This window comes from Natator depressus, chromosome 1, assembly GCF_965152275.1.
Source record: "Natator depressus isolate rNatDep1 chromosome 1, rNatDep2.hap1, whole genome shotgun sequence".
Classification (NCBI taxonomy): Eukaryota; Metazoa; Chordata; order Testudines; family Cheloniidae; genus Natator; species Natator depressus.
This window is the reverse complement of record NC_134234.1, coordinates 99,067,667-99,092,473: the sequence shown is the minus strand read 5'-3', so window position 1 is coordinate 99,092,473 and position 24,807 is coordinate 99,067,667. Positions and strand designations below refer to the sequence as shown.

The 24,807-nt window shown below is 44.6% G+C and overlaps 1 protein-coding gene and 1 long non-coding RNA gene across 2 annotated transcripts in view; both read left to right on the top strand.

Annotated features, from left to right (window-relative positions):
* Positions 1–3,010: 3,010 nt before the first annotated feature.
* Positions 3,011–11,228, top strand: ZIC5 (Zic family member 5). Its single transcript, XM_074963016.1, has 2 exons — positions 3,011–4,303; positions 9,526–11,228. Exons 1-2 carry the CDS (start codon positions 3,082–3,084, stop codon positions 9,969–9,971), a joined length of 1,668 nt encoding a protein of 555 aa, XP_074819117.1. The 5' UTR covers positions 3,011–3,081; the 3' UTR covers positions 9,972–11,228.
* Positions 11,229–17,830: 6,602 nt separating this feature from the next.
* LOC141993500 (uncharacterized) overlaps positions 17,831–24,807 on the top strand; it is a 122,249-nt gene continuing 115,272 nt past the window's right edge. The window contains exon 1 of the long non-coding RNA XR_012640875.1: positions 17,831–18,029. This is a non-coding gene — a long non-coding RNA (uncharacterized LOC141993500). The remainder of the gene's footprint in view (positions 18,030–24,807) is intronic.

The window sequence follows — 24,807 nt, the reverse complement described above, 5'->3', positions numbered from 1 at the left end:
AAAAAAGCCAAGATAGTGATATATTTTGAAGTGGAATCTTTAAAAAATGCTTCAAGGCCTAATAGAGTTCATTATGACTTTTATAAATTGCCATCTGAGCGTTTATTTGTAATATTTGTATTGGACTAGTGATTCACCTGTTCACCAGAGTTTAAAGGGCCTTTTGGGTTTCTACAACTCTCTGGAGGTGGAGCTGTGCGTGTGTATGGATATGTGTATACCCACCAACATGCTGTGTCTTCGTGATTTTCTGTGTACTCACACACATATAGATAAATATAGCACAATATGTATCTTGAGGACAATTTAGGCCTCGTATGAAATCATGTGAGTCGTCCTGGATGGTGATTAATTATTTTTATTTTTTTTAGTTCCTGCGTCCAAAATCAAAGTACCTGAGCAGTCGCCTACATCTTCCGTGGTTTATGTTTACTCAGAGATTGACTCAGAGAATTTTCATGTGATCATTTAAACGTCTTTCTTGTCTATCGGCGTTTTTCTGACGATTGTTTAACCATAAAATATTTTCTTTATTTTACAGTCCCCATAAAATGAAATTGATCAGGGAGATATATTTGAATTAAGACATATTAAATCGATGACAGATACATATCATGCTGTGTTTAACAAGAGTTGTACAAGGAGGCGTGTTCAAGATACCGCATAGTTGCGATACTATTATTCACGTTTACAGCTTCTCCTCCATGCATTCGCCCATTAAACCATTAAATCTCAGTAATTCAATAAAACAAAGTGCTTAGAATTTTTGTAAAAAACTATTTTGAAGAAAAAAGGTTTTATTGCATAGTAAAAACACCAAGCAGCCCATTTTAAAAGCGAGGGGTTGTTTATTTTTGTTCTTTTCTTCTAACCTGACTAAAATCCCGAAGGATCTTCAGGCAAGTGCTGAAGCTCGTTTTTGGGGCAGGTTACAAACGCTTTTTGCAGGTATTCCTGAGTGAAACAAAGCTGCAATACAGTGCAAGCCCCAGTCTGATGTAGTGAAATGTAAAGTGAACCCTTGTGTTTCTGAAGTGATTATGGTCCAAATTGCGCTCTCCTTACCCACCCTCAAGCAGGAATCGCAGAATCACCACAGGCTTTTCTTAAACATGTGCGAAAAATAAACAAGCAACATAACCCGAATTATTACCTCATCGAGAACACTTTTGTCAGTAGCACTGGTTAGATAGGGATACTCTGAACTAAGATGACAGTTCTCATGTGATCCCCAGTTCAAAGTTTTCTCTCATAACGTTAAAAAGGAGAGTTTCTTACTTGTACATGTACAGAAAACTGAAGGTTACGTGCAATGTTTTCGTTTATTTGATTTCTGTATCTAATGACCGCTTCATTGTGCTTAGCTTCCGCAGGGACAGGTCACTAAAGAAAGCAAATTACACTGAGTACAGAATGTACGCCAAGTTTAGCACCAAGTATAACAGTCATACTAGTTCTTGCTATTTTATATCTCGCTGCTTTAGAAGACAGTAGCTTCTGAATTTTATTTGGTTTGCAGAAGAATTCAGCATAGCTTTCCTTGTAGCACACCAAAATAGGGACATCAACCTTTCGTGTTCAAAGGATAGTCTTTTCACTTTATAATTTATTAAGAAAAAGGTAACAGATTGCCTAGCAGCGAATATGTCTCAACTTCGCTTCACTTTCGAGGACCACTATAAAAATGTTTGCCATCTCGGCCAAATTACGTAAAAGAGCCATCTGATTAACACAACCACAACGTTTCAACCTAAAGGAAACTTTCAGTATTTTCTTCGACTGTTGTGCACCTGTTTATAAAAATCGATACGAACAACCAGTTAATAGCTTCCCTTTAGAAGGTTTCACAGATTGTATACAGCACAACGTTCAGAAGGTCTGAGGCTTTTAAATTTTAAGAACAAGCATCATGTAATTTATCCATTCTATCAAACTTTTAACGCCCTAGAGGAAAAACTAAGACATATCATTATTTTATTATCTGGTGACTTCATCGGCTGTTTTTTCATCGACTCTTCATGTATTTGGGAGTGTTACTGAAATGGTGAGAAATGAAGGGACCGGTCTAGCGTTTTCTATACAATATGCTGATTGTGGGTTCTCTGTAGAGCCATGTGTAAGTGAAAAGAGTCTCAGATCCGCTTGTATCTTTCCAGCCACGTTATCTGAGAGATGTACCGCGCAGTTATGTTGCCTGATGGTGAATAGTAAGTGTTTTATATCTCTGTATAAAGCTCGAGAATACACGTTGAGCAGACCCTTCCAAAACTCGCTTCTACCATGTGCAACATGCCTTTTATTTTATTTTTTAATGAAAGAAATTACAGTTTTAATACGTGCTGCTTCTGCAGTTAATGTCTTAAATACTGTGCTTTATTCTGTAATCGGTACTTAGAGTGTAGGTTTTGTCTTCCAGTGCTGCATCAAGACATTATTTCCCCGGAATTTAACAATCTCCTATTCAACGAATGGCTTGGCTTCTTTAAACAGTTGCCCGAATCACCGTTCCAATTGGCAGAGTTGTGCTGAACAGAAGAACCCACGAGTACAAACGCCTGCAGCCTGAAAATAAACACAGAAGCACATTGCTGAGGGAGCCGAATGAGCCGTAAGGGGGGGGTGTGTGTGTAAGTTGTAAAATCTCTTTCCCAGAATGGCTGGGAAGCCCAGTGTCCCGTGATTGAGTAAGTGTGTGTGAGAGCGTGTTTGATCCCAGGGCCTTATTTCTACCAGGCGAGTAGCCGGCATGAGACGCTTGGCTTTGGCACGCCGGCTGGCACTCACAGGTTCAGCGCGAACTTTCGGCCAGCCCAACTTTGGGAAAGACACCAGAGGGGGAGAGCGCTGAGGGCGGGTTCCCGCTGAGCAGCCAGCCTGAAAGGGAGCCAATCGCGCTGCCCTGGCCTCTGCCAATCACTCGGCTCCCTCCAATCCCACCAGCGCCATTTCCAAACTCTAGTCCCCACTGTGCCGCTCAAATGTGGTGAGCGCTCTGCCAATCGCTGGAGGACAGAGTGGGGAAAGGAATAAGCGGAGTTAGGAGCGGAGACAAAAGAAGTTAAAGAGCCGCTTAATATATACATGTTTTTGAAGGCGGGCAGAGGGAAAAAAATAACAACAGTGAGTGTAGATGGGCTGGATTGTGTAGTTATGGAGCCCCCTTTGAGCAAGAGGAACCCGACACTGAGATTAGCGGATTTGGCAGCGGCTCAGCCCCATCCTCATCAGACTATGACAGGCTTCCCGGGGCTGGGGAGCCACCACGTCCACTCCCACCCCGCCGCTCACCTCCACCCTGGGGAGATGGGGAGTGACCCCGGCGTGGCCCTCACGCCATTCGGACCCGAGCACATGGCCCAAGCGAGCGTCCTCAAACTCAGCCCCGCGCAGCCTCTCGCGGCGCATCCCGAGGCGCAGACAGCGGCCGCCTTTGCCTCGCCGGCGGCCCAGAGCGCCGCCGCCGCCGCGGTCAGCAGCTACCCGGCCGGCGCGGCTCCCCCGGCTCCCCACCCGGGCTACGCCGCCAGCAGCGCCGGCACCAGCAGCGCCAGGGACTTCATCCTGCGGAGGGAGCTGCCCGGCGCGGCCATGCACGGGGCGCTGGGGGAGCCGCACCCCGCGGCCAGCTCCCCCCACCCGCACCCCCACCACGGCGTGTTCATCTCCGCCGCCGGCACCTACGGCCCGTCGGACGGGGCCGCGGCCCACCCGGTCTTCCCGGCGCTGCACGAGCAGCCGGCCCCCGGCGGGCACCACCCGCTGAACGGCCAGATGCGCCTGGGGCTGGCGGCCGCGGAGCTGTACGGCCGGGCCGAGCCCTACGGCGCCGCCTCCTCGCTGCACGGCTACGGCTCCCTGGGCTTGAACGTCAGCCTGGCGGCGGCCAGCCACGGCCACCACCCGGCCCCCCACCACCACCCGGGGGCGGCGGCAGCGGCCTTCCTCCGGTACATGCGGCAGCCCATCAAGCAGGAGCTCATCTGCAAGTGGCTGGAGCAGGAGCCGCCGCCGCCGCCGCCGCCGCCCAGCGCCGCCGGGAAGCCCTGCTCGAAAACTTTCAGCACCATGCACGAGCTGGTGAACCATGTCACCGTGGAGCACGTCGGCGGGCCGGAGCAGAGCAGCCACGTGTGCTACTGGGAGGAGTGTCCCCGGGAAGGGAAACCTTTCAAGGCCAAGTACAAACTGATCAACCACATCCGCGTGCACACCGGGGAGAAGCCCTTCCCCTGCCCCTTCCCGGGCTGCGGCAAGGTCTTCGCCCGCTCCGAGAACCTCAAGATTCACAAGCGCACTCATACAGGTGGGTATTTCCCTCGCTCCCTCGGTGGGGTTGTTTTCTTTTCCTCCTCTCATCACACGGCCATTCAAACATGTGACTTTTTCATGAATAAGTAATTTAGGAGCACCCAGGGCACGTTCACACACACACACCCACACACACCCACACACACTGTCTCTCTCGCGCACACACACACAACCGCACGGCCAAACCCTAGACCTGCAGCAAAAAATTTAAGCCGATAAACACCTACAGCTAGGAAATTAGGCAAGGCCTGGGAAACAGCAGGCCCGGAAGGAGGAGGTGAAGACCAAGGCCAGTCTCGCCAGGCCCCGCTTTCCCTCGTGGAATATGGGGAGCGGGGATCTCCCACTGCAGACCAAACCCCACCCCACCCGAAAATACCGGGTGGGGTTTCCGCTTCTGCGCTTCTGGAGGGAGGAGGGGGGCTTGTCCCAGGCAGGGTTTCAGCCGAAGGACACATGGGTGGGTTGTCCCAGGCAGAGTTTCATTTGAAGTGGGGGCTGGGGATTCAGGGGGGGCGCAGTTCCTCTTTAAATTAAGCGAACGTGTTTGCTAGGAGCTGTGAAAAAGACTTGACTAGAGGGAGTTTCACTGGTTAAATGCTGATCGTTTGAAGGTTCCAAGATGAGTAACATTTGGTGTAGTTTGTTTTTGTGTGTGTGTGTGTGTGTGTGTGTGTGTGTAAGGAAGTTTCTTATTGTAGTTTTGAGGAGGAAACTTCAAAGCAGCCTTCATGTCTTCACAGCGCAAGTTGTGATTTTAGGAAGACGCCTAAGCTAAACGTGGGGAAACGGACACCCTTCACTTGTAAGGAAATGCCCATTCAGACTGGGTCCCTCACTAGGGTTTTGTTCATGGGACTTGTATTGGTTTACATATAGACATTTTGGTTTAGGTTAAAAAAAAACAAACCTCCGAGGAAAATGAACGAAGTTGGGATTGATAGTTGTAGACAAATATTATTCCTTGGAGGATAGTTAAGGAAATGGAGTTTACATAATTGCTTTCTTGATTTATTGTGTGTTGCTGCAAAGAGAAAAGCGGACAACGTGCAACGTGTTGTTTCAATGTAAAGCCAAATGGCCCATGGCTGAAAGGATTATAGATTTTATCTACAGAATATGTCAGGCAAGAGCCCAGATGTATGCGCAGAGAGATGAGGACAGCCAGCCCTCCCTGCTCTGGCAGTTCAGTTCCGAGCCAGGAAGGATTGCTCCTGCAGGCAGGCTGACAGCTTTTTGTTAATGGCATTGCGGCCCGAGTGAAATGCTGGAGGCATTTCCGAGAATCCTTGTTTCCCTACCATGTTTTTGTAATGTATCTGTATCCATCTGTCGCGATGATTTGGAAAACAAAACTTAAACCCGACACTTACAGCACCCCACTAGCTCCTTGTCCCTGTCACAGTGCAAGCCGGTGGGGATGGCCCCTGCATGTTAAAAGGGAATGGTGCCAAATTCTAAAAATATGATTTGCAGCTCGGGAGCCTTCTCATATTTCCAGTGCAGTGAGCAGAAGGTTGGAGTGCGGTTGGGGAGGCAGGGAGAGAGAGCGGAGCAGGCTTATTCATTTATCTTTGTAAAAAGAAACCCTAAACAACAACAAAGGGCGGCCCACAGAGCACGTTTCCCCTTTTGCAATTAAAAGGGCGCTCAGATTTATGACTCGGGAAGGGCATTCCCTTTCCTACGGCTGCTCTCAACTTTCCCCGGGTGGGAGCCCCGAGAGTAACGGTCGACAGTGCACAAAATACAACGCCTCTGGAAACATCGAGTTTGGGGACTTGAACCCCTTCGCTGCTACCAGGACCGGTTAAATGCTGGGTTCCGCTGGGTTTAATTCCCACTCTGGCGTCCTGTTTACAAAGCAAGGGGCGAGTTTCCGTGTCCGCTCTCCCTAGCTGTTGAGCCCAAGGATGAGGCGCCTTCTCTGTCTGGTCCGACGGTCCGCAGCGGATGGGGGAGCGGGCCACGGCTGAAGAGAGCGGCGGCTGGGCCTTGGCTCTTGCAGCTTCTCTGGATAGTGGCCCCCAATGCAGAGCAGAGAGACATCCAAATGCAGCTGTAGAAACTTAGGGAGGGAGCCGCAGAGTGGAAAACACGCACGATCACTGATCTCTGTGCGCTCCAGTCCGCAGAGATGCACACGGTGCGGTGTGGCAGCTCTCACACACGCGTGCAGAAGTAAATACAAAGATACACAGAGAGACTGGTCTCTATAAATACCGAGCGGCAAGTAACTGTACATAAATATACACAGATACAAAGACACACAGAGATCGATATAAATAAATATACACATACACGCACACGGGGAGAGAGACAGACGGAGAGATCGATATAAATAAATATAGACTAAAAACACACACAGAGATACAAACAGATACCGAGCCCCACACCCAGAGATGTGGAGACAGAGAGCGCGTGCGAGCAGCTCAGATACTGGCTCACACCGAACAGTGGCACAGAGAGAGAGAGAGAGAGACTGACACACATACTGATATCAGAGACACACTGACACACATACACAGAAGCCACCGGGGAGGCCATTGCAGACCAGCAGCCTTCAGGAACGGAAGAAGGAGGATGCAACAGACAAACTGCCCCTTCTGGGCTGCAGCAGAGAAAGAAGATCTTCCCTCCAGCATGCTGACGCCCGGCCCAGGGAAGGAGGAAGGAGTGGTTTTTAGGGCACTCGGGCCAGGCTGCTCTTTGGCAGGAGCATCTCATAACGTGCACACACATGTCTGCACAGAAGATATATTGACCTGTTTTAAAGACCCAAATCTGAAAGTCAAATGAAAAGATCAGATAATTACCGTAGCCTTGTGTTTTACCACCTAGCTCTAATTCTGCAATGTACAGTTAAAGTGCTCTAAGGATTTACAAATTATTCATTCTTAGTGTCATTGTTTAAAATAACCACAGTATTTTTATGTTTCATTATTAGTGGATTTTGTGCTTTTCTTATAGGCCCCCAAACAGGAGAAATATGTCTATAATTTGGTTTCCCCCCCGCCCTTCTTAAGCTGCACTGGACAATATGATCCCAAACTATTTCGGTCTAATAGCTTAACACTGTAAAGCGTAACTAATCCATTATCTCAAACAAAATATTTTATTGATCCCCGAAGATGTTTGCTTCATCATGTTAATGGAACATATGGATTAAAAAAACGGTGGCCCCTCAACAGGAAAGTGTTTAGCATTATCACTCTTTGGCAAAACATAAACAAATGTTTTCACAACTGTGTTTTTTGCACAGAAAGAACTTTGCAAAGATGCACTTGTGTATCTTCAAATCCTTTTCAGCTAGCAGTGTTAAACTGGAGCAATCTGCAAATGGTTAAACTCTGACGTAAAGTCTCGTCAGAGCACCAAATATATTTGATCACTGCAATCTAGGTGTCCTTGAAAGAACCATTTTCTTTTTTTGAAACACCGATGGAACCAATTTTTAATAACTATTTCTGTGTCTGATGCAAATAGTACAAATCAGTTTATCTGTCAAATAGCTTTTCTTAAGAATTTCCGGAATGCACATTACAGTCGGCTATGTAACCCTAACAGTTTTGTAAAACAATACAGATGTAGCGAAATTTTCCAATAGATTCGCTATTTTTCAGATAAAATGAACAGATAAAGTGACTTCATCTATGTTGTGAGATCCTTTTCAGTGGGAAGTGTGAGCGCTTATGTGTAGACGAAGACTGCATTTAAAAAGTACCAGCGTGGTTTTCTTAATCAACATAATTTCTGGTCTAGGAGAGAGATAGTAGTGTTTGTTTTGTGTGGAGCTAGACATTTGCTGATAATTGTGACTAAGCGCAAATGTATCGGAACGATTTCAAACTGAATAACTTGATTTGGAATTAGAATATAGAAAGAAATGTTTGCATAGCATTAGCCAAAAAAACAAAACAAAACAAAAAGACTATCAAAAGTGTGCTTGTTTTCAATTCATATTTTATTGTAAGATTCTATAATTATACAAAAAGTACTGACTAACAAGGTTTTCTCCAATAAAACTCGAAGTGCTTCCATTGCGGGGGCTAAAGTACATTGTTATTTTTGAAAATGTGGAACAAAATACATATGAAAGTATGCATCAGACATAATATGGCATAAAACTTCAGCGTTTTAAATAAATGTTTGCAGTAATGGTGTTATGCATTTTAGAGATATCAGATTCACCTGTAATATGACAGAGAAAAAAAGTTACTCTTCTAAATTATATTCCATTTGTAATAAAATGATATGGCACATTTTTCTCTGTTATCTCAATAATAGGCATTTACACATCCCTGATTCAAGAACTATGGGAAAGAGTTTATCTGGAGCACAGCTATATGTAACAAAATACACATGAACCAAAGTATTGTATTACAGGACCCGGTGGAACTTAAAGGTATGCCAGACAAAAAGGCCTGAGGCAGATTTTCACAACCACTTTAACTGTTAAGCAATGCGTAAAGCTATTAAAATAGATTTGCTATAGATTTTTAGACACAAATTAGCCTCAGGTAAATAGATACCGCAATAGCAGTCCACGGTTGTCATTATTACTGTCTTTTGCTATTACAGTATATTATTCTCACTAACGTGCAGGTTGTGAATAAAGGTTGGTAGATATTGGTCTACATTTAAAGTATGGTCTGCAAAAATCCGACGTTATGGTTATGTGCTTAAACAGGTGTTATTTGTATTTCCGAACAGGAAAGATTCTCCACATACTATAAACCATTGTGAAAGGATTAGGACAAGATGTGCCAGTCTATAGACAAAGCCACCCCTAGATGATAAATGTACTGATGGGGGTAGTTTTGTTTGTTATATGCATCGTTTGAATTTTTCATTTGCAAGAGAATTTTGTGCATGAAAAAAGTAGACACTTTATGGTTCTGTCTGAGGCTTTTTGAAAATCATAGTTAACATTTCACCGTTTACAAAATATTATTCATTTGACACCAGTGCAGCTTGAACTCTCCGGCAGGTATAACCTTATTTCCCAGCCATATCACGAGTCTCCTCCTGACAAGCAGAGAAACGATTTGCAGTGAATTTTTCCATGGGGACCGTGTTTTATAAGAGCTGTGAAATGTTCCACTTAGTGCTGTTGTTGTTTGTTTTTAAACTAACCATAGCTCTGACCTGAAATTTAAATGACCAAGATTTGGGATTTCTCCCCCAGAAGATAATTATTAATGTTTTCAATTGTAGGAGAGAAGCCTTTTAAATGCGAATTTGATGGCTGCGACAGGAAGTTTGCCAATAGCAGTGACAGAAAGAAACACTCCCACGTCCACACGAGTGATAAGCCATATTACTGCAAAATCAGAGGCTGTGATAAATCTTACACGCATCCCAGCTCTTTAAGAAAACACATGAAGATACACTGCAAGTCTCCACCACTTTCTCCTACCCCTGGATCTCACGGTTATCAGTCTGCAGGAACCCCCCTAGGTGCTCCCCTGTCCCCTGGCCAGGACTCAGCCAGGGGCCGCTCTGCCAATCTTTCCCCTCAGGTCACCAACCTCAATGAGTGGTACGTCTGTCAGGCTAGTGGGGCTTCTAATAACCTTCATACACCTTCCAGCAATGTAACATCCTCTGGATCTGAAGATGAAGAGGCTTATAGAAACTCTGATACCAGAACTATCCATTAGAAGAAAAACAACAAGAAGAAGTTTCTGACTTGGGAGTACTTGGACCATTCTCCTGAACTGTAATGACACAAAGCTTGAAATAAATGGATGGCATAGAATTGCCATCATGTTGAATCACCACTATTTATTCAGTATATAAAACCCTATGGTGTTTGTACACTTAACTAATTTAATTAAGACACTTGGACCTTTTTATAAAAAATAATAAATGAAAATACCAAGCTGGACTATCTCAGTGAACCAAGTTGCATGTTTGCAGGTATGGGGAAGATGCCAAGGGAACTCAATGGACAGATCAGTTCATCAAGATTATACACTGCCAATGCCAACGCAATAGTTCTAAAAAAGAGAGAGAGGAAGAGTGTTCATTATGTAGCCTGCAAGCTGATAGGGCCTCTCCATTTCCTGGAGTGGCTCTTAAATACTTTAGATATCATTCTGGGGGCTTCTTAACAGCTTGAGTAGGCCCCAATTCCGCAATGGCCTCTTAATTGTAAACCACCACCGCCTGCTGAATTTCCAACAAATCGTGGACTGGTTACATATTAAAAAATGGGTTTTTTCCCCCGCTTTCAGTTCAGATCTTTTGTAATTTTTGCTTTTTATTCTGAGTCCTTAGGTTTCACCCAAATCTGATATTTTATACCTAGACTTGTTTCCTTATCCCTTAGCTGTATACGATGTGAAAATGGTTTAAAAAAAAAAAAGATGCAGCATTTCTCTTAACATTTCTCCACAATTTTGTATCGTTATGAGTCTTGAGACTAAAATGGAGAATAAAAGAAAACCGCTGCTATCTGACAACTGTGATAGTGTGATTTTTTTTAAATATAGCACACAAAATTCAAAAGTGAATTCGGTCCCCTTCAGCGAAGTTTGTTTAAAAGAGAAGATCCTGCATCTTGCTATGTCAGACCATGTGTGTAGTAGAGTTTGTTGTTAGGTCAAAAGAGCTTTGGACATCAGAGCCATTATTACTTCAAAATCTTCAAGTATGAGAAGCTGTGACACTGTTGTGAAAGCAGATATTTTAGACCGATCAATCTCCTTTTATACCATTGTGGATACTCATTTGAAAATGCTTTATTTTTTTCAACATCTAAAACCATGACTGTATTCATTCTGCCCCCTCCCATGCAATCCTCAAATGACCATGTGTCGTGGTCAGTTACATTAAAAGAGGAAAACAATTGTCACAAATATTAAAACCTAAAAGGTTTGTAGTTGGAGCAAAAAAAAAAAAAAAAAAACAAAAACCAACAACAAAAAACAAAACTGATGAGTGCATGACCTTTGGCATAGCTGTCAAGCTATTAAAGAAAAAGGTCAGGGAACTATGACGATAACTCTTAGTCAATTTATTTGCGGTTGGTACGACACATTTCCCATGCAAAATGTTAGTCCATCATAAACATCATACAAATAAACTAAAGAGCACTAATTTATCCTCAGAGACCCTGAATACATAAACAGGTAGCCTCCCCTCCCACAGGGTTTGTAGAAATTTGTTTTGTGTGCTGTGACTGGTTGATGTAGTCTTGTCATTGTTAATAACTTGTATCTGACTGCTATTATTTTGTACAGTTGAATTAATTTATTTTCGGACATCATCCTTTTCTGGAAGAGTACAGAACACACCAAAGAATTATATTATTAATTTTGGTGATAGATTGTTGTTTATGATTCCGTGGTTTGTTTAAAAAAATCATTATATTTTTCAGCTTACTTGAATGAACAATGTAATGTGAAAACAAGCTCTTCCTGCATGTCTTCTGTGCAGTGTGTTGGTGATGATATATATAGTTTATAGAGATATTATATTATTAGTACAGTGCATGGTGCTGTCAATCTGGAAGCCTTTAAACGTTGTCTTCATATTGTTATGGTGAATTTAAAGATACAGACATTCCTTAAAAAACAACAAGAAAACTTGAATAGAAAATAATTTTTAAAGTTTATTTTATTTGCTTTTTTCACTTTCAAAGCCCGTTCAAATAAATAGAAAATGATAAAGTAAGGTATGGACTTTTTAAGGATAATTTATGTAATATAATCTTGTTAGAAATAATTTTCTTACTGATTTATAACGAATTGTTTAATTTATACAAATTTTCAACAATAGATTGCACTATACATTACTACATTACAGGGGTTTTAAAATATGAAACTGAGGGATAAACAACTATTTTTATGTACTATGCCACACATAAGGTCACACACTTGCCCGTTCATTTTATGACACATGATGCCTCCTAAATAAAAACGCCCTTCCATTTCTGTAAACCCGACCATAAGAAATCAAGAATGATCATCAAGCAAATAAATAAAAATATTCTTTCTATGTATTGCACGTGCTTTACTGATAGATGAGAGATAACTAGAGAGCAAACACACACATACAGTGTGTAGATAGATAGATAGATACTTTTGTACTTAAGGTCATAGCACGCCAGTGAAGAACAATAATATAAATGGTTAGCATATTTTTCTTGGTCTTGTGAGATACTGTGATTATATCCAACAAAAACATAAGTAAAGAATGTTTCTTTTTGTTATTTAGAGTCGAATTTCAGTCAACAAATATGTGTATAAACAGGGAGGTTCTAACTATATATATCCATTCTTCATCGTCAATTTCTGCTATATTTACTCTCCTGAGTAGTTTCCCACTTAAGCCAACCGGGCTAATCGCTTGAATAAAGGGAGAAGAATTGCAGGATTTGGCTCCTAATAATGAAACAATGACACATCCTACGAATATCTTTACGTGCAGAGACAGGATATATAGATAGATAGCTAGAATGATAGATAGATTATATGCACTATATACTATGTCACATCTCGCTTCTGCAGTGACAGCTAATCCAAATTGACTATTCCAGCAGTTAAAATACTAATATTTATTTTGTTATAGCTTGCTGGGCCTTTCTGACACTCATGACAAATAATGCATGCAGAGTATCGAATGGTTTAATTATTAGCTATCCTGGCACAAAAATGGTGGTACAGCAAATTATTCTGGACTATATAAATATTCTCATAACATTATATTTAATATATTTATATATTATATAATGCTATGGGATTACCTCAAAGAAACTTCTAGCAAGCTGTATAAAATATATCGCTATATTTCAATGAGTTTCTGTGCAGAAAATGAAAACTGAGTGAAAGATACTGTAGGAAAAAACCTAGATAAAACTATTCTATCTGTACATAAATATTATTGGAGATTTTTTTCTCTGTTTTTATTTTTTTTAAAGCTAGCTCAGGAATTTTGAATGTGATGTCCCAATACTTGAACATGACTGGTTAAAATGTCAATAACAGTTTCACCAAAAGGTTATAGTGTTTTTTTAAAGTCAGTTTTGTTAAATGTGGTAAAGGTGAAACAGGTTGCAAAGAGTTGTTTCAAGCAGAATGACAATAACCAACATACGAAGCAGAAAAACACTCATAAATGAGAGCTCCAATCAATGGGAAAACTTATAGCTCTCTAATGAAGTTTCTTGTGAAAAGGAGGGCAACACAAAGCCACGAAGACATGAATCATTCATGGGAAATATAAAAGATAAAAGATATCTGACAATGAGCAGAATCTTGTATAGAGAGTATAAAACAAGTTTCCCCTTCTTATTTTCTGCTTTAAAACGCACAATCTCCCACTCCTAGTGTTCTCTGTCCAGTGTATAGAGTTAAAATTGACCAGTGCACGTCCTGCGCCACTTCAAAGTAATTTAGCCCAGAACGGAAGGCTTGGCGCTTGGACAATCTTCATGGTGTGTTAAGATTTCTATGGCAATTGGCAAGCAAGACGTTCCCATCTGAATATGTCTCAAAGAAAGCCACTTATTGACACTAAGTTGGCCATCATCAAAGACTTCATCTTTTCTAGGCAAAACGTGTTCCTAACAAACACTGTTTAAATCATCTACCTTTGTACTAAGATCTGTGAGACATTTCACCACACATTATTATTTGCAGAGGTTGTTCAGTTCTTTGAGAGGTAAAGCAGTGACACCAAACTTTAACAAAGTTCGAAAATTCTTGAGTGTGGGAAATTACGTGTTAAGACGTTATAGGGGCGGGTGCCTTTGATAATCACGTACAACATAGTAGCGGTATTGGCAATGAGGTATAGCTGTTACAAACTCACGTGCATGTGTACATGTGTGGCACTGTCACCACATCCACGCCCAGTTTGGTGGAAGAATACGGCTTTGGTTTCAGGGGAGAAATAGCCAGTGCTTTCTTTACATATTGTGTACGCAGGACTATTAAGACAAGACGCTGTCAATACACTTGGAAACATGGCCTGCTGTTGCCTCAAGGAAAATACTCCAGGTACTCCCTCGAAAGAAGGCTAGAGAGTATTCCAGGAAACACACACACGTCAACACACACAAATTGCTACAATCCTACTCAGACACACGGTCGTCTTATCGTTTCCACGCTAATTCCAAACCCACCTCTTCCTATCTGCCCACCTCGCTACTTATATGCCCCCGACCCCATTACCGGAGAATCTGAGCCCCTTACACCCCCCACCCCCGTATACTGACATGAACACACACACAAACACACTCACAGCGCAAGCGCCTAATCAGGCAGGGAGAAGTTCAAAGGCAGGTTCTTTGAAATTCAAACTACTGCTTTTATGGTACATCAACATGGAGCGTTAGGATTGCTATGGCAATGAGGACAGCAAAAGCTGGCTGCATTGAAAACAGTCCACCTCGATTCGAGACACTCTATTAAGATACAGTTGCATTGACCTTTCGTTTCATGCCGTGTTAGTTCAGTCAATTTTCACTTGATCAGAACCTCTCATATTTTTTTTGCTTCCATCCTACTCTTTTTGAGGCCCTTCACAATCGTGGCCGGCTTAAATAAACAAACAAACAAACAAATGGAAAGAAAGCGCCGTCCCTAGCTCCTCTCCCCCCCCCCCCACCTAAGCACTTTTATTTGCAGAGCGATTGTTCTTTGTTTATTTAATACAAGTACTGTGTGAATGGTGAAAAATAAACACGATGAAAAATAACCAAACAGATGATTCCTCCGAGTGAAAAAGCCCGGACTTAATAAAAGTGCGAAGCAGTCACCGTTGAATGAGAAATCCTTTGAAGTGGAACTTATTATAGGAGGAATACTTTTTGGTTGCCCTAACGACGCTGCTGAATTGAAAGGGCTCGCCTTTGTCAACGATTTGTTCTCCTTTGCTGGGATGCCCGTAGAAATTACTTACATGGAGCTGCCTTAACATGCAGCCTGCAAATCAGTAACTTCCCAGCTCAGACTTGCAGACGCCACTCTCCTAAGGACAAAAAGAAGTCAGGAGGAAAACACCCCAACCTTTCACTCAGCTTCTTTTGGGGGGGGGGTTGGGAATGAGGGGAGGAGAAGGAGGTTGTGTTACAATTCGCCCCCCCCCGGCGCGCACACCCCCCTTCCCTCCATACACACCAGACCCCTCCCTCAACCACACACACACACACACAGAAAACGGGACCCAGCTTTCTCTCCATCCCAACCCGGAGTGCAGCAGGAAGAACTCCACCAGGTCTCTCGCAAGGCGCTCTCTGTACTCCCCACCCCGACCCCCTTGTTCTGCCCAGTGATTTTCCCAGGCAGAGCCATATTTAATAAGGGTCGTTTATTATGAAGGCGCTTTGAAGGGTGGCCCCTGAAGCCCTGTGTCCATTAAAAACATGGAGGTGACATTTAAACCTCGTTGTAGAGGAGCGCCGGGGTAGTTCAATGAAAGGCAACTCGTTTGTCTTAGGAGCTTGGCAACAGCCTCCCCTTCGCTCCTTTTGACCACATGGCATAACTCAAAAACAATAGTTCAAAAGTAAAATGGCATCGTGGCGTTCCCTCTCCTACAGGCACCCATCTAGCCCCAGAGAAAAGGAATGGTCCCTCGCACAATGTGCTTTTTGTGCTGGGCTCTGTCACAAGGATGCCGTTGTTTGCTTTGGAGGCTGCGCCTGTTATACTTCCTTGCAAGTGCTTGTGTTAAACAAGAGTTATAAGTCATCCAAAACAACAAACATTTTGATTTTCTTTGCCTAAAGGGCTTTCCCTGGCTATGGGCACCGTGAAAAAATAATGTACTCGCTGAGAAAGGAGCACCCGTAGTAGCATTACAAGCCCAGTGCATTAAATATTGAATGACACGAGGGGGAAAAAAAGAGCTTGTCGAGGGGCACTCAGCCTTAAAGTCTTTCTTCAACTTTGTCGTCGGTGCCTGTTGGACTATTTAAGATGGTGTTAATTAAGGCTGCGCCTGATTCCACTAGACTCCAGCTTTGTCTCCTTGCAGTATTCCTGTCACTAGCCCTCTGCACCCAGAGCTCTCCTCACACGTCGGTTTCGCGGTGCATGTGTCACTTCTGATTGTGGAGCTGAAGAGAAACCCGTATCGTACATTGAAGAGAGCGTGGATATAGTAATCAGCGGGTATTATAGGAATATTAGGGGCGGGAGTGGGGTGGGGGGAGAGTGAGCGAGGGGGAAGATTGGATGGTGTTAGGTCCTGAGCTGAATTCAAACAGCAGCAAATGGCGTAGTGGGTGCAGAAAGCCGAAGTGAATGGCTGTGTCTGCACATTTTCAAGAGCCTGTTTGGCAAACAAGAGACATGCGGGCTTAATTTGTTTCAAATTAATCGTCAGAAATGTCCCTCCCCAGATAATGGAAACAAATCTGAAAGAATGTGCTAAAGGATTTGGTGTCCCAAACAGTCCACCCCTATGCGACCATGGGCAATCAGAGAATCAGCTCCTCTGCTGTGCAGGGAAACAGAAGAGGCTGGAGATGATTTTCAGAGTGAAAGCTGTAGGCTTGGGCAGTCATCAACTCAAAACGATCTGGGCAGTGTTTGGAATAAGTTGTTGTGGACCAGGAGAAAAGGCGTTATTCCCCGCCCCCCGGACCGCGACCCGTCTTGTTTTACATAAGAAGCAATCGCACAACCAGCGCTCCAGAGAGTTTGGAGGAACAGGGCGAGTCATCATAAAATATAAGAAAGTATTGTTTCCATGACGCACCCTATAAAAACCTGAACAAAATGAACTGCCAGTTTAGTGTAAACTAGTATGCTCTCACACAAAAGTGAGGCTTAGTCTATAAATATCCAACCTAAATCTGCATACAGAGGTAGATCGGAGAGATACAAAGTAGACTGCAAATATACGGCGACAGACACAGCAGCATCCCACAGTCCTATAGAATATAAAGTGTCCAGCAAAAAAGGGCAAAGTGCAGGGTTATATCCCTTGTTGGAGGAAGCACTAGAGGAGGATGAAAGGGGCATGCCAATCAGTCCTCCCTTTCTGAGGCATCGCCTGCGTGCTAAACAAATACAAACAGACGATGTTAGAACTCAAGGACATTTCTTTCTTCCTCTCTAACTCTGGTTTTCACACCCACAAAGGAGATAGATATTGATTGTTAAGAGAAAGGGGCACTAGAGGGTCTTTGTGCAGCCCAGAGTGCGAGAGCTGGGGCAGCTTTAGAAGAAAATAAAAAATGCAACTAGGATCACAAACATCGGCGAGGGCTCCACTTCAAAACTAACTTTTTGTAAACTTGGTGTTTAAAAGAAGGGAGGGGGGGAGGCAAACAGTGCTAATCTGCCAAGCCCCTTCTGTCCCGCCAGAGTAGCAGGAAGGAAAAGCCAAACATGGGTCTTCAAATGAAATCGCTGGGTTTTTTTGTTTTGTTTTTTGTTCGTTTTGTTTTTTTAATTTCTGTTTCCCTCCCTCTCCTACTTTCACACAACTGGCCGTTCACCCCTTTAAGAGCTCCAAGTGGCCTTCCAAAAAGAAAGCCCTTCAAGGAAAAACGGGCACACATTCCCATTCCAGGCACCTTGCCAAAATCTTCCAAGCACCCTACCTGGCATACTAGCTTAAGTTTCTTGAAGAAGTGGGGGAAATTACAGTCGACTTGTAGTAGTTGAGACAAGTTCAGTGCTCAGCTCCCCCCTCTCGAACGAGACTCGGGATCTCTGTGGAAGGCGCCCAGTTGCGAGCCAGCCAGGCTGGAGGTTTGAGTGAGTACCCGTCAGCACTGCCTGCCTGAACTGGGGGGACTGGGCGGGATGCGCTGGGGGGCTTGGGGAGGGACCTCGCAGCCGAAGCGGGCCACGGGCCGCAGTGGAAGAGCTCAGCCGGTGCTCCGGTGTTACTGCCCGCGCTTCCTGCAAGGGGGCTGGGGCCGGCTGCTTGGGATGTTCGGGGAGCGGGTCCTGGTGCTCCAGAAGTCAGCCTGGAACAGCTGTGACTTCACCTATTAGCCCCGATGTCTTTCCGAGGAGATTGGTGGAGTTAAACATCCCACAATGGGCGCTCTGGGGCGTCCCCAGCCTGACCTCTACCCGGTTTTAATAGTTTCATAGGAACTTCATTAAATCAATTACTTAGTGAGCACATCATCATTTATTGGTAATTAGCACTGAAGAGCTTGATTTTTGCAGCAGACCGCAGCCCCGGTTCCCAGCGGGGTTGGCCACGGACTACAAGCACTTGTGTTGGCTGGGTGTGTGGACTCGTGGTATTACTCGGCCGTCACACTAAGCGTGTGTGAGCCTCAAGTCTTCCGGGGGGAAAGGACAACAAACAAGGCGCGGGCGAGGAGGCTATTCCAACCCCCACCCCACCCCACCCAGCTAGGCAGCCTGGGGCGTGGGGCAGGGAGCGCGCGTGTCCCTCTCCCCTTCCTTCTGCTGGAGCAGAGGAAGGGGGGACAGGAGTAAGGGGACGGGAAGAGCAGGGGAAGCAATGGGAGAGGACAGAGAGGTGGCGAGAGGAAAATCGAGGGGAAAGGGAAAAGCAGGGGGGGAACAAAGCCAAGAGGGGCGAGGGAAATGGGTCATCCAAACTCAGGACGAAAGGGAACAGCGAGGGGCCCCGAGGAGCATGGAATAAGCATCACGGCTGCAAGCCAGAGCCAGGGAGAGCGTGTGTGTCAGAAGCCAGAGCAACAGAGGAGAGAGAGAGCCCGGTGTGCGAGAGGCAAAATGGTGCTTTCTCGGCAGTGCACGTGTGTGTGTGCGTGTGCGCGCGGGTGTGTGCTCTTTCCCCTGCAAGTAGCAGATATTCTCTGGGTGTAAGCTAGTTCCCTCGGGTGTTCTGGTTTCGCTCGTGGGGAAGAGCTAACCCCCCTCCTCCCAGGAATGGCACAAGGTCTCAAGAGGCTCTCCAGGAGGCGATTCTGTTTCTGATGTACCCTAGGGACCCGCCCAGCTTTTCAGGCGTTCAGTGGGACGCGCCTGCCTCTCCGGAAAGGAGAAACTTTCCGAGTGAATCAAAGTTCAACTTCAAACTGCTCCGGAACAGGCGGGAAAGGGAAGGGGTTGCTGCGGGCTGCTGCAGGGAGCGGAGTGCTGGTGACAGGGGGAGGGGGGGTTAGAGACAGGCTGTAATCACTGCCCATGTGTGGCTGAGCCGTCTGTGTGGCGTGGGGGGGGTACGTGTGTTGGGCGGGGGGCGTTGGATTTCTTTGCATAGATGTTTGCATGCAAGGGCATGTTTCTTTGCATGCAAGGGCATGTGAGTGTGTGTGTTTCAGAGTAGCAGCCGTGTTAGTCTGTATCCGCAAAAAGAACAGGAGGACTTGTGGCACTTTAGAGACTAACCAATTTATTTGAGCATAAGCTTTCGTGAGCTACAGCTCACTTCATCGTGTGTGTGTGTCTCTGTGTGTGCGTGCCAGACACTGACTCGGCGGCTGGCTCTGTGCGTGTGTTTTTACATATGTGAGCTGGGTGGCTTTGCAGGCATCTGGCTGGCTGGACGCCTGTTTTTGGCACCCACTGGGACTTTTTCTCTAAGCCTGTGCGTGTCTGTCGTTGCCATCGCTTTGCGCATGTGTCTGTCGGTTTGTCTAGCCGTGCCTGTGTGTGTGTGTGCGTGTGTGTGTGCGTGCGCGCAGAGCACTTAGGAGAGCTGCCTTTCCCTCCAGCGCGGCTGCTAACCCGGAGAATTCACACGCCTTCTCAAAGCCTTGCGACACGATCGCTCACCTCGGCCAGCCTGGCAGACACGGCTGGCGAGGAAGGAGCTGCGTTCAGCACGGAAAATCCCCCCCTCCCCGCCCCGTGCATTTTAACATTTCCCTTTTTAGCAGATTGTAAAGAAAAAACATATCTAGAACCCGTCACACCGCGCTACACGCAATAACATCGCCCCTTCCCCGGCCCCGGGAGCGCATCTTTCCCGTGCGCTCCTGCACGGAGAAACGCTCAGAGCAGCTTTAGCGTAATAGCGAGGAGGTCCGTGGTGCTGGGGGTGTATGTGGAGGGAGGCGGGGTCAGAACAAACAGCAGTAACTCAGGGGCCACAAACGTGTCCCTGGCCAGGAAAAGCCGTATCGATCTATCGTAATGCTGCATATTTCGCTCGATCTCTGCACGCTCGAAATAGACCATTGACCAACTCATAAAATAACCCACCCACCCTCGCACTAACGTGAAAAGGTGTGTTACTGAAAACCGTAATCAATCAGAAGACTCCTGACTCAAAATCAGGTCCACCCGTAACGAGAAATATTAATTTATGAAAAATCAGATACAAAACATTCCAAAGCCCGGGCGGACAGAGCGTATAGGTGTGTATATAGCCTCACCCTGTTATTAGCCACACTATTCTTCAGGTGTTGCCCATGTTGAAACGATTAATCTTTACCCATACAAGTACTTTTTTCCCCCAGGCTGACGAGCTCAGCCCTTAGCTACTTAAAATCGACAGGGTTAATGAGACTTTGACCTTTTTAAAACATTGCAATGAACAGGGGACGATTTTTTTTTAATCACTGAGGTGTGATGTAATGTTCATTATCTTTACTTTCTGACCTAATTGCTTTTAAAGCCTAGACTGACTATGAGTTGGCTGTCCAAACATTTCTTCGGTTGTATTTCATACATGACAGCTGTGTATCTAACCGCTTTATAAATATGCAGCCCGAACACCTCCTTTTCAGGGTTGCAGAGTAAAAGCCCCAGAGTCTGGTCCTAATCAAACTCCGTTTCAGAGTTCCGCCTGCCTTGAGGAACTTTGTGATCACCTCCGTGCACAGTAACAAAATCTGTGCTCTTCTGTGTATGAAACCCAATTCCTACTCGCTTTCCTCAAACTATCGCTCCAGTTAAAGGGATCTGAATAAGAAAAGCAGCATTCGATCAAGTACGGTTACATCATTATTTATGAGGAAAGAAAATACTTAAAGTAAAAATACAATAGTCATGTTAAAAATAAATACAAAGATAAAGTTATATGAATATTCAGGAAATATTTCAGATGGGGGGGGAATATTTTACATTATTTCCCCAAATTCAAACCAAAAGACATACATTGAGATGCTGGAATATTTGGAATAGCGTTACACGGCTATTTATAACATAAAACAGAAAATACTGTACATATAAAAATGGTAAATGCTGTTTGGGAGCTGTGTATATGGCAGTATTTTAGTAGCTTCACATCATTTTTGAGGGAAATGATCAGTTTTTGGGGAAAAAATCATGGTGGTTTGAGAATAGCCAAAATATGGCTTTCATTATTCACTTTGCATACGTGTTCTAATCTATTAAAAATTCAGAAAAGACTACTAATTACATATTGTTTTATTTTAATAAATGGTGAACGAAGAAGGGACAAGCCTCGCCTGACACCTTTTGTCGAAAACCCTTGGTTACAAATCCAAACAATATAATTCTCAAAACTACTATACAAACCGAAGTTACTTTGTCAAGATCGCAAGGATTGCAATGCCGAACCATTCTTTTTGTAAGGAGAATATGGTAACATGCGGTATTAACAAGGAGCGCACACGACTGCAGCCAGGGAGGGCATCATGTTCAGTGAAATAAAGTTCATTTTGCTCGAGAGCTCTTGAAAGACGAAAACAGACAGCTTACAATTAAAACGCATTTTAGTGTGCTCTGTTTAAACGCCAAACCTATTACCGAAGCATAAATCAGACCAAGTCTTTTAGAAGATAAAATAGTTACTGAATATTTGGCAAAGGTTTCTCCAAACAGTTTCATTCAAATGTGCAAGGCGACTTTCATTGAAAAGGCATTTGCAGAGACTAAACCTTTCAGATTGGCAAGAAAGGGCTATTTTTGTCTGAATGACAAAGGTGAGGTATAACAACGAAGGAGGCCCAGCCAGAATTATCCTTTAGGATCTGCTACCAGACACTTTTTGATTCAGCTTTTGGCGTCCTGTTGCAAAGTATTACATTGCTGGGCTAGGCAAGTCCATGGAGTTGACCTTTCCAAATGTTGCGAGTTTTCACACACATCTTTCTAATTGTGGAAGTTGCAAAAACTTGAAATTATTCCTCTTCCTTGGTCCTTCGGGCATTATTTTTATGTGTGAACAACGGTATAGATCAGTTCAGCGTCAGTGTTTCCAAAGAATTTTGTGGCGTTAATAGAGTTTATGCTGGTCTGATTTTATAGAGAAAGCAGGTAAAATGTTATATAGCCCAGCGCCAGAAAAGACGTTTGGCTACAAGCCAGGAATTCAGTGTATCAAATTTCGTAAGTGAAACGAGCTAGACTGTCTCAGGACTAGGACAAAAACCAAAGCAACGCAGCACCTAACCCTTCCTTAATTCGCTGGCCACATGCGCACACACCCTGGGCTGTGCGTACGCTTTCCTGTCCCTAATCCTAAATAATGTCTAAAGCGTCGCGGCGGAACCGTTCACACGCTAATGCCGTTATCCCAAGCAGGTTGTGCACGTGCCGGGAGGGTTTTATGAAAACGTCGGGCGCGAGCACTTTCAAAGCCCTGGTTTGTTTTACAGTCAATATTGGATTTTATGGTAGGTGCGTTCGCCAGAAGGGCGGCGCGCACCCCCACCTCCGCAGCACGCCGGGCGGAGCCCTGTTTTCATATTGCTTTCGTGCCCGGTATAAACAAACTGCGCTTCGGGTTCCAAAGGCTTGAAAACAACTCAGCGACCCTTTACTAACAACTTAGTTTTTAACGTTGTCTCCAAACTAGGTGGGCAATCTCTGGGAGCAAAAGTGCCAGGGTTCTGGTACATCAAAGCTGCAGCTCCTGCGAGCGGGTTTGCCCCTGGTACCTCCCCAGGTGCTGTTATAATGATGTTATGAAACATGCAAAGGATTTCAGGCAATGCTAAAGATGAACGTCTATTTTTTGGGGGGGGGTGTCATTTCTGCTTATTCTGGTGGTTTTCTCACCGTCTACCCCACATCTCTGCTGAATTAACGCGGGAGTCTGCTCGCTTGCGAGCAAACTATTCCGAAGTCTGTGAAGTTAGCGCTATTACTAGAGGGAGCAAATGGGTTACATGGAGGTAATATGTATTTACTGGCCGTTTCACCACCTTACGCTTCCACCGTTAGTAAGGCACAAGGAAGGTTGGCTCCCACGCCACGCGGGTTTTTTTAAAGGAGAGTTTTCAGACAGCTCCCGGACACATTGAGTGGCTCCAAGACTAGCCCCCCGCGCTTCTCCTGTTCCCTTCCGCTCCCTGAGCCCGGAGAGCAGGTTGGAAAGTTGCGTTACGAGTAAGGAGAGATGCGGGGTTTGACTGCAGCTCTCGAGCAGTCTCCTGCCTAGCTCTTAAACGCGAAAGGGAGTAAATTAAAATGGCAAAGTAAAATGAAATAAAAGCCGCCGTGGCTTTCTGTTAAGAGACAACAGCTAATTAAGGAATATTTTGACTCCCTCCGAAAGGCAGAGTCTCGGAGGCGACATAAAACTTCTTTAAAATCATGGGCAAAACCCCGAGAATTATGGACGGGCTCAAGAGCAGAGTCTTTAAAACCAAATAATTCCTGCCTCTCAAGAGGGATTTTTTTAACGGGATTCAGGGAGTATTAAACTAAACCAACTCTTCTGAGTTAAAGTTTTCTGGTGTTTCGCCAGGAAAGAGCCCCAGCCGGTGTTTTAAACAGCACTGCCAACAGAGGCTAATTTCCAGGGACAGCCCTTGAATTTTGTTTCCTCTTCCATGCCACAGGAAAAGTCTCTCTCTAAACTGTCCATCATCCGTTCACTGGGGATCTTTGACTATTTTATGCGACTCCATCTCCCCAGTCAGAGCACAGAACAAGCTGCACAAGGATATTACTGAGCCCTGCTTTTTTCCATTTACTTTGTCAGCACTTACATTTCTGTTCTCTCGTTGGCAATGTTCATATGCCAGATGCGTTTGCCGTTTGTTATATCCTGCAGAGGTTGGAGAAATGTAACCAATTATCGGTTCTACAACTGAACCTAACCTTCATTGATTGTTAGTCGTGTCCCTGTATTATTTGACACTTACATTCCGTGTACTTGACAATGAACCACGTTCCCATGGATACAAGCCTGGCAGAGGGGGCTCACAGGTGAAGTTTTAGGGATTCATTGATGGAACCCAACATTATTATGATCTTAAGCAGAACACTATTAACGTCACACACACACACACACACACACACACACACACACACACACACACACTAAGAAGATATTTTTAAAAAATGAAAGCGAAGACCCAGTCAAGTTCCTGAGGGATAACCAAATATTGGAGCATATGCCAAAGGTACTTGGAGACCTTAATCAGTTGGAGATTTAAGGATTTAGCAGCATTTGTTAACTATGGAACTTGTTTAAACGGTGTTTCATTTCTCTCCTTAAACCACAGTAGAAACAAGAGATTCCCCCCTCCTCCCGCCTTTGCTACAGTTTTGTTTAATATTCTTCCCCAAAGTATCTATTTGTGTGATCACAACTTAACCCCCCCCATATTTATGATTAGCAGAATCGTCGCCCATGATACAAATATCTTCAGGCTCATGTTCA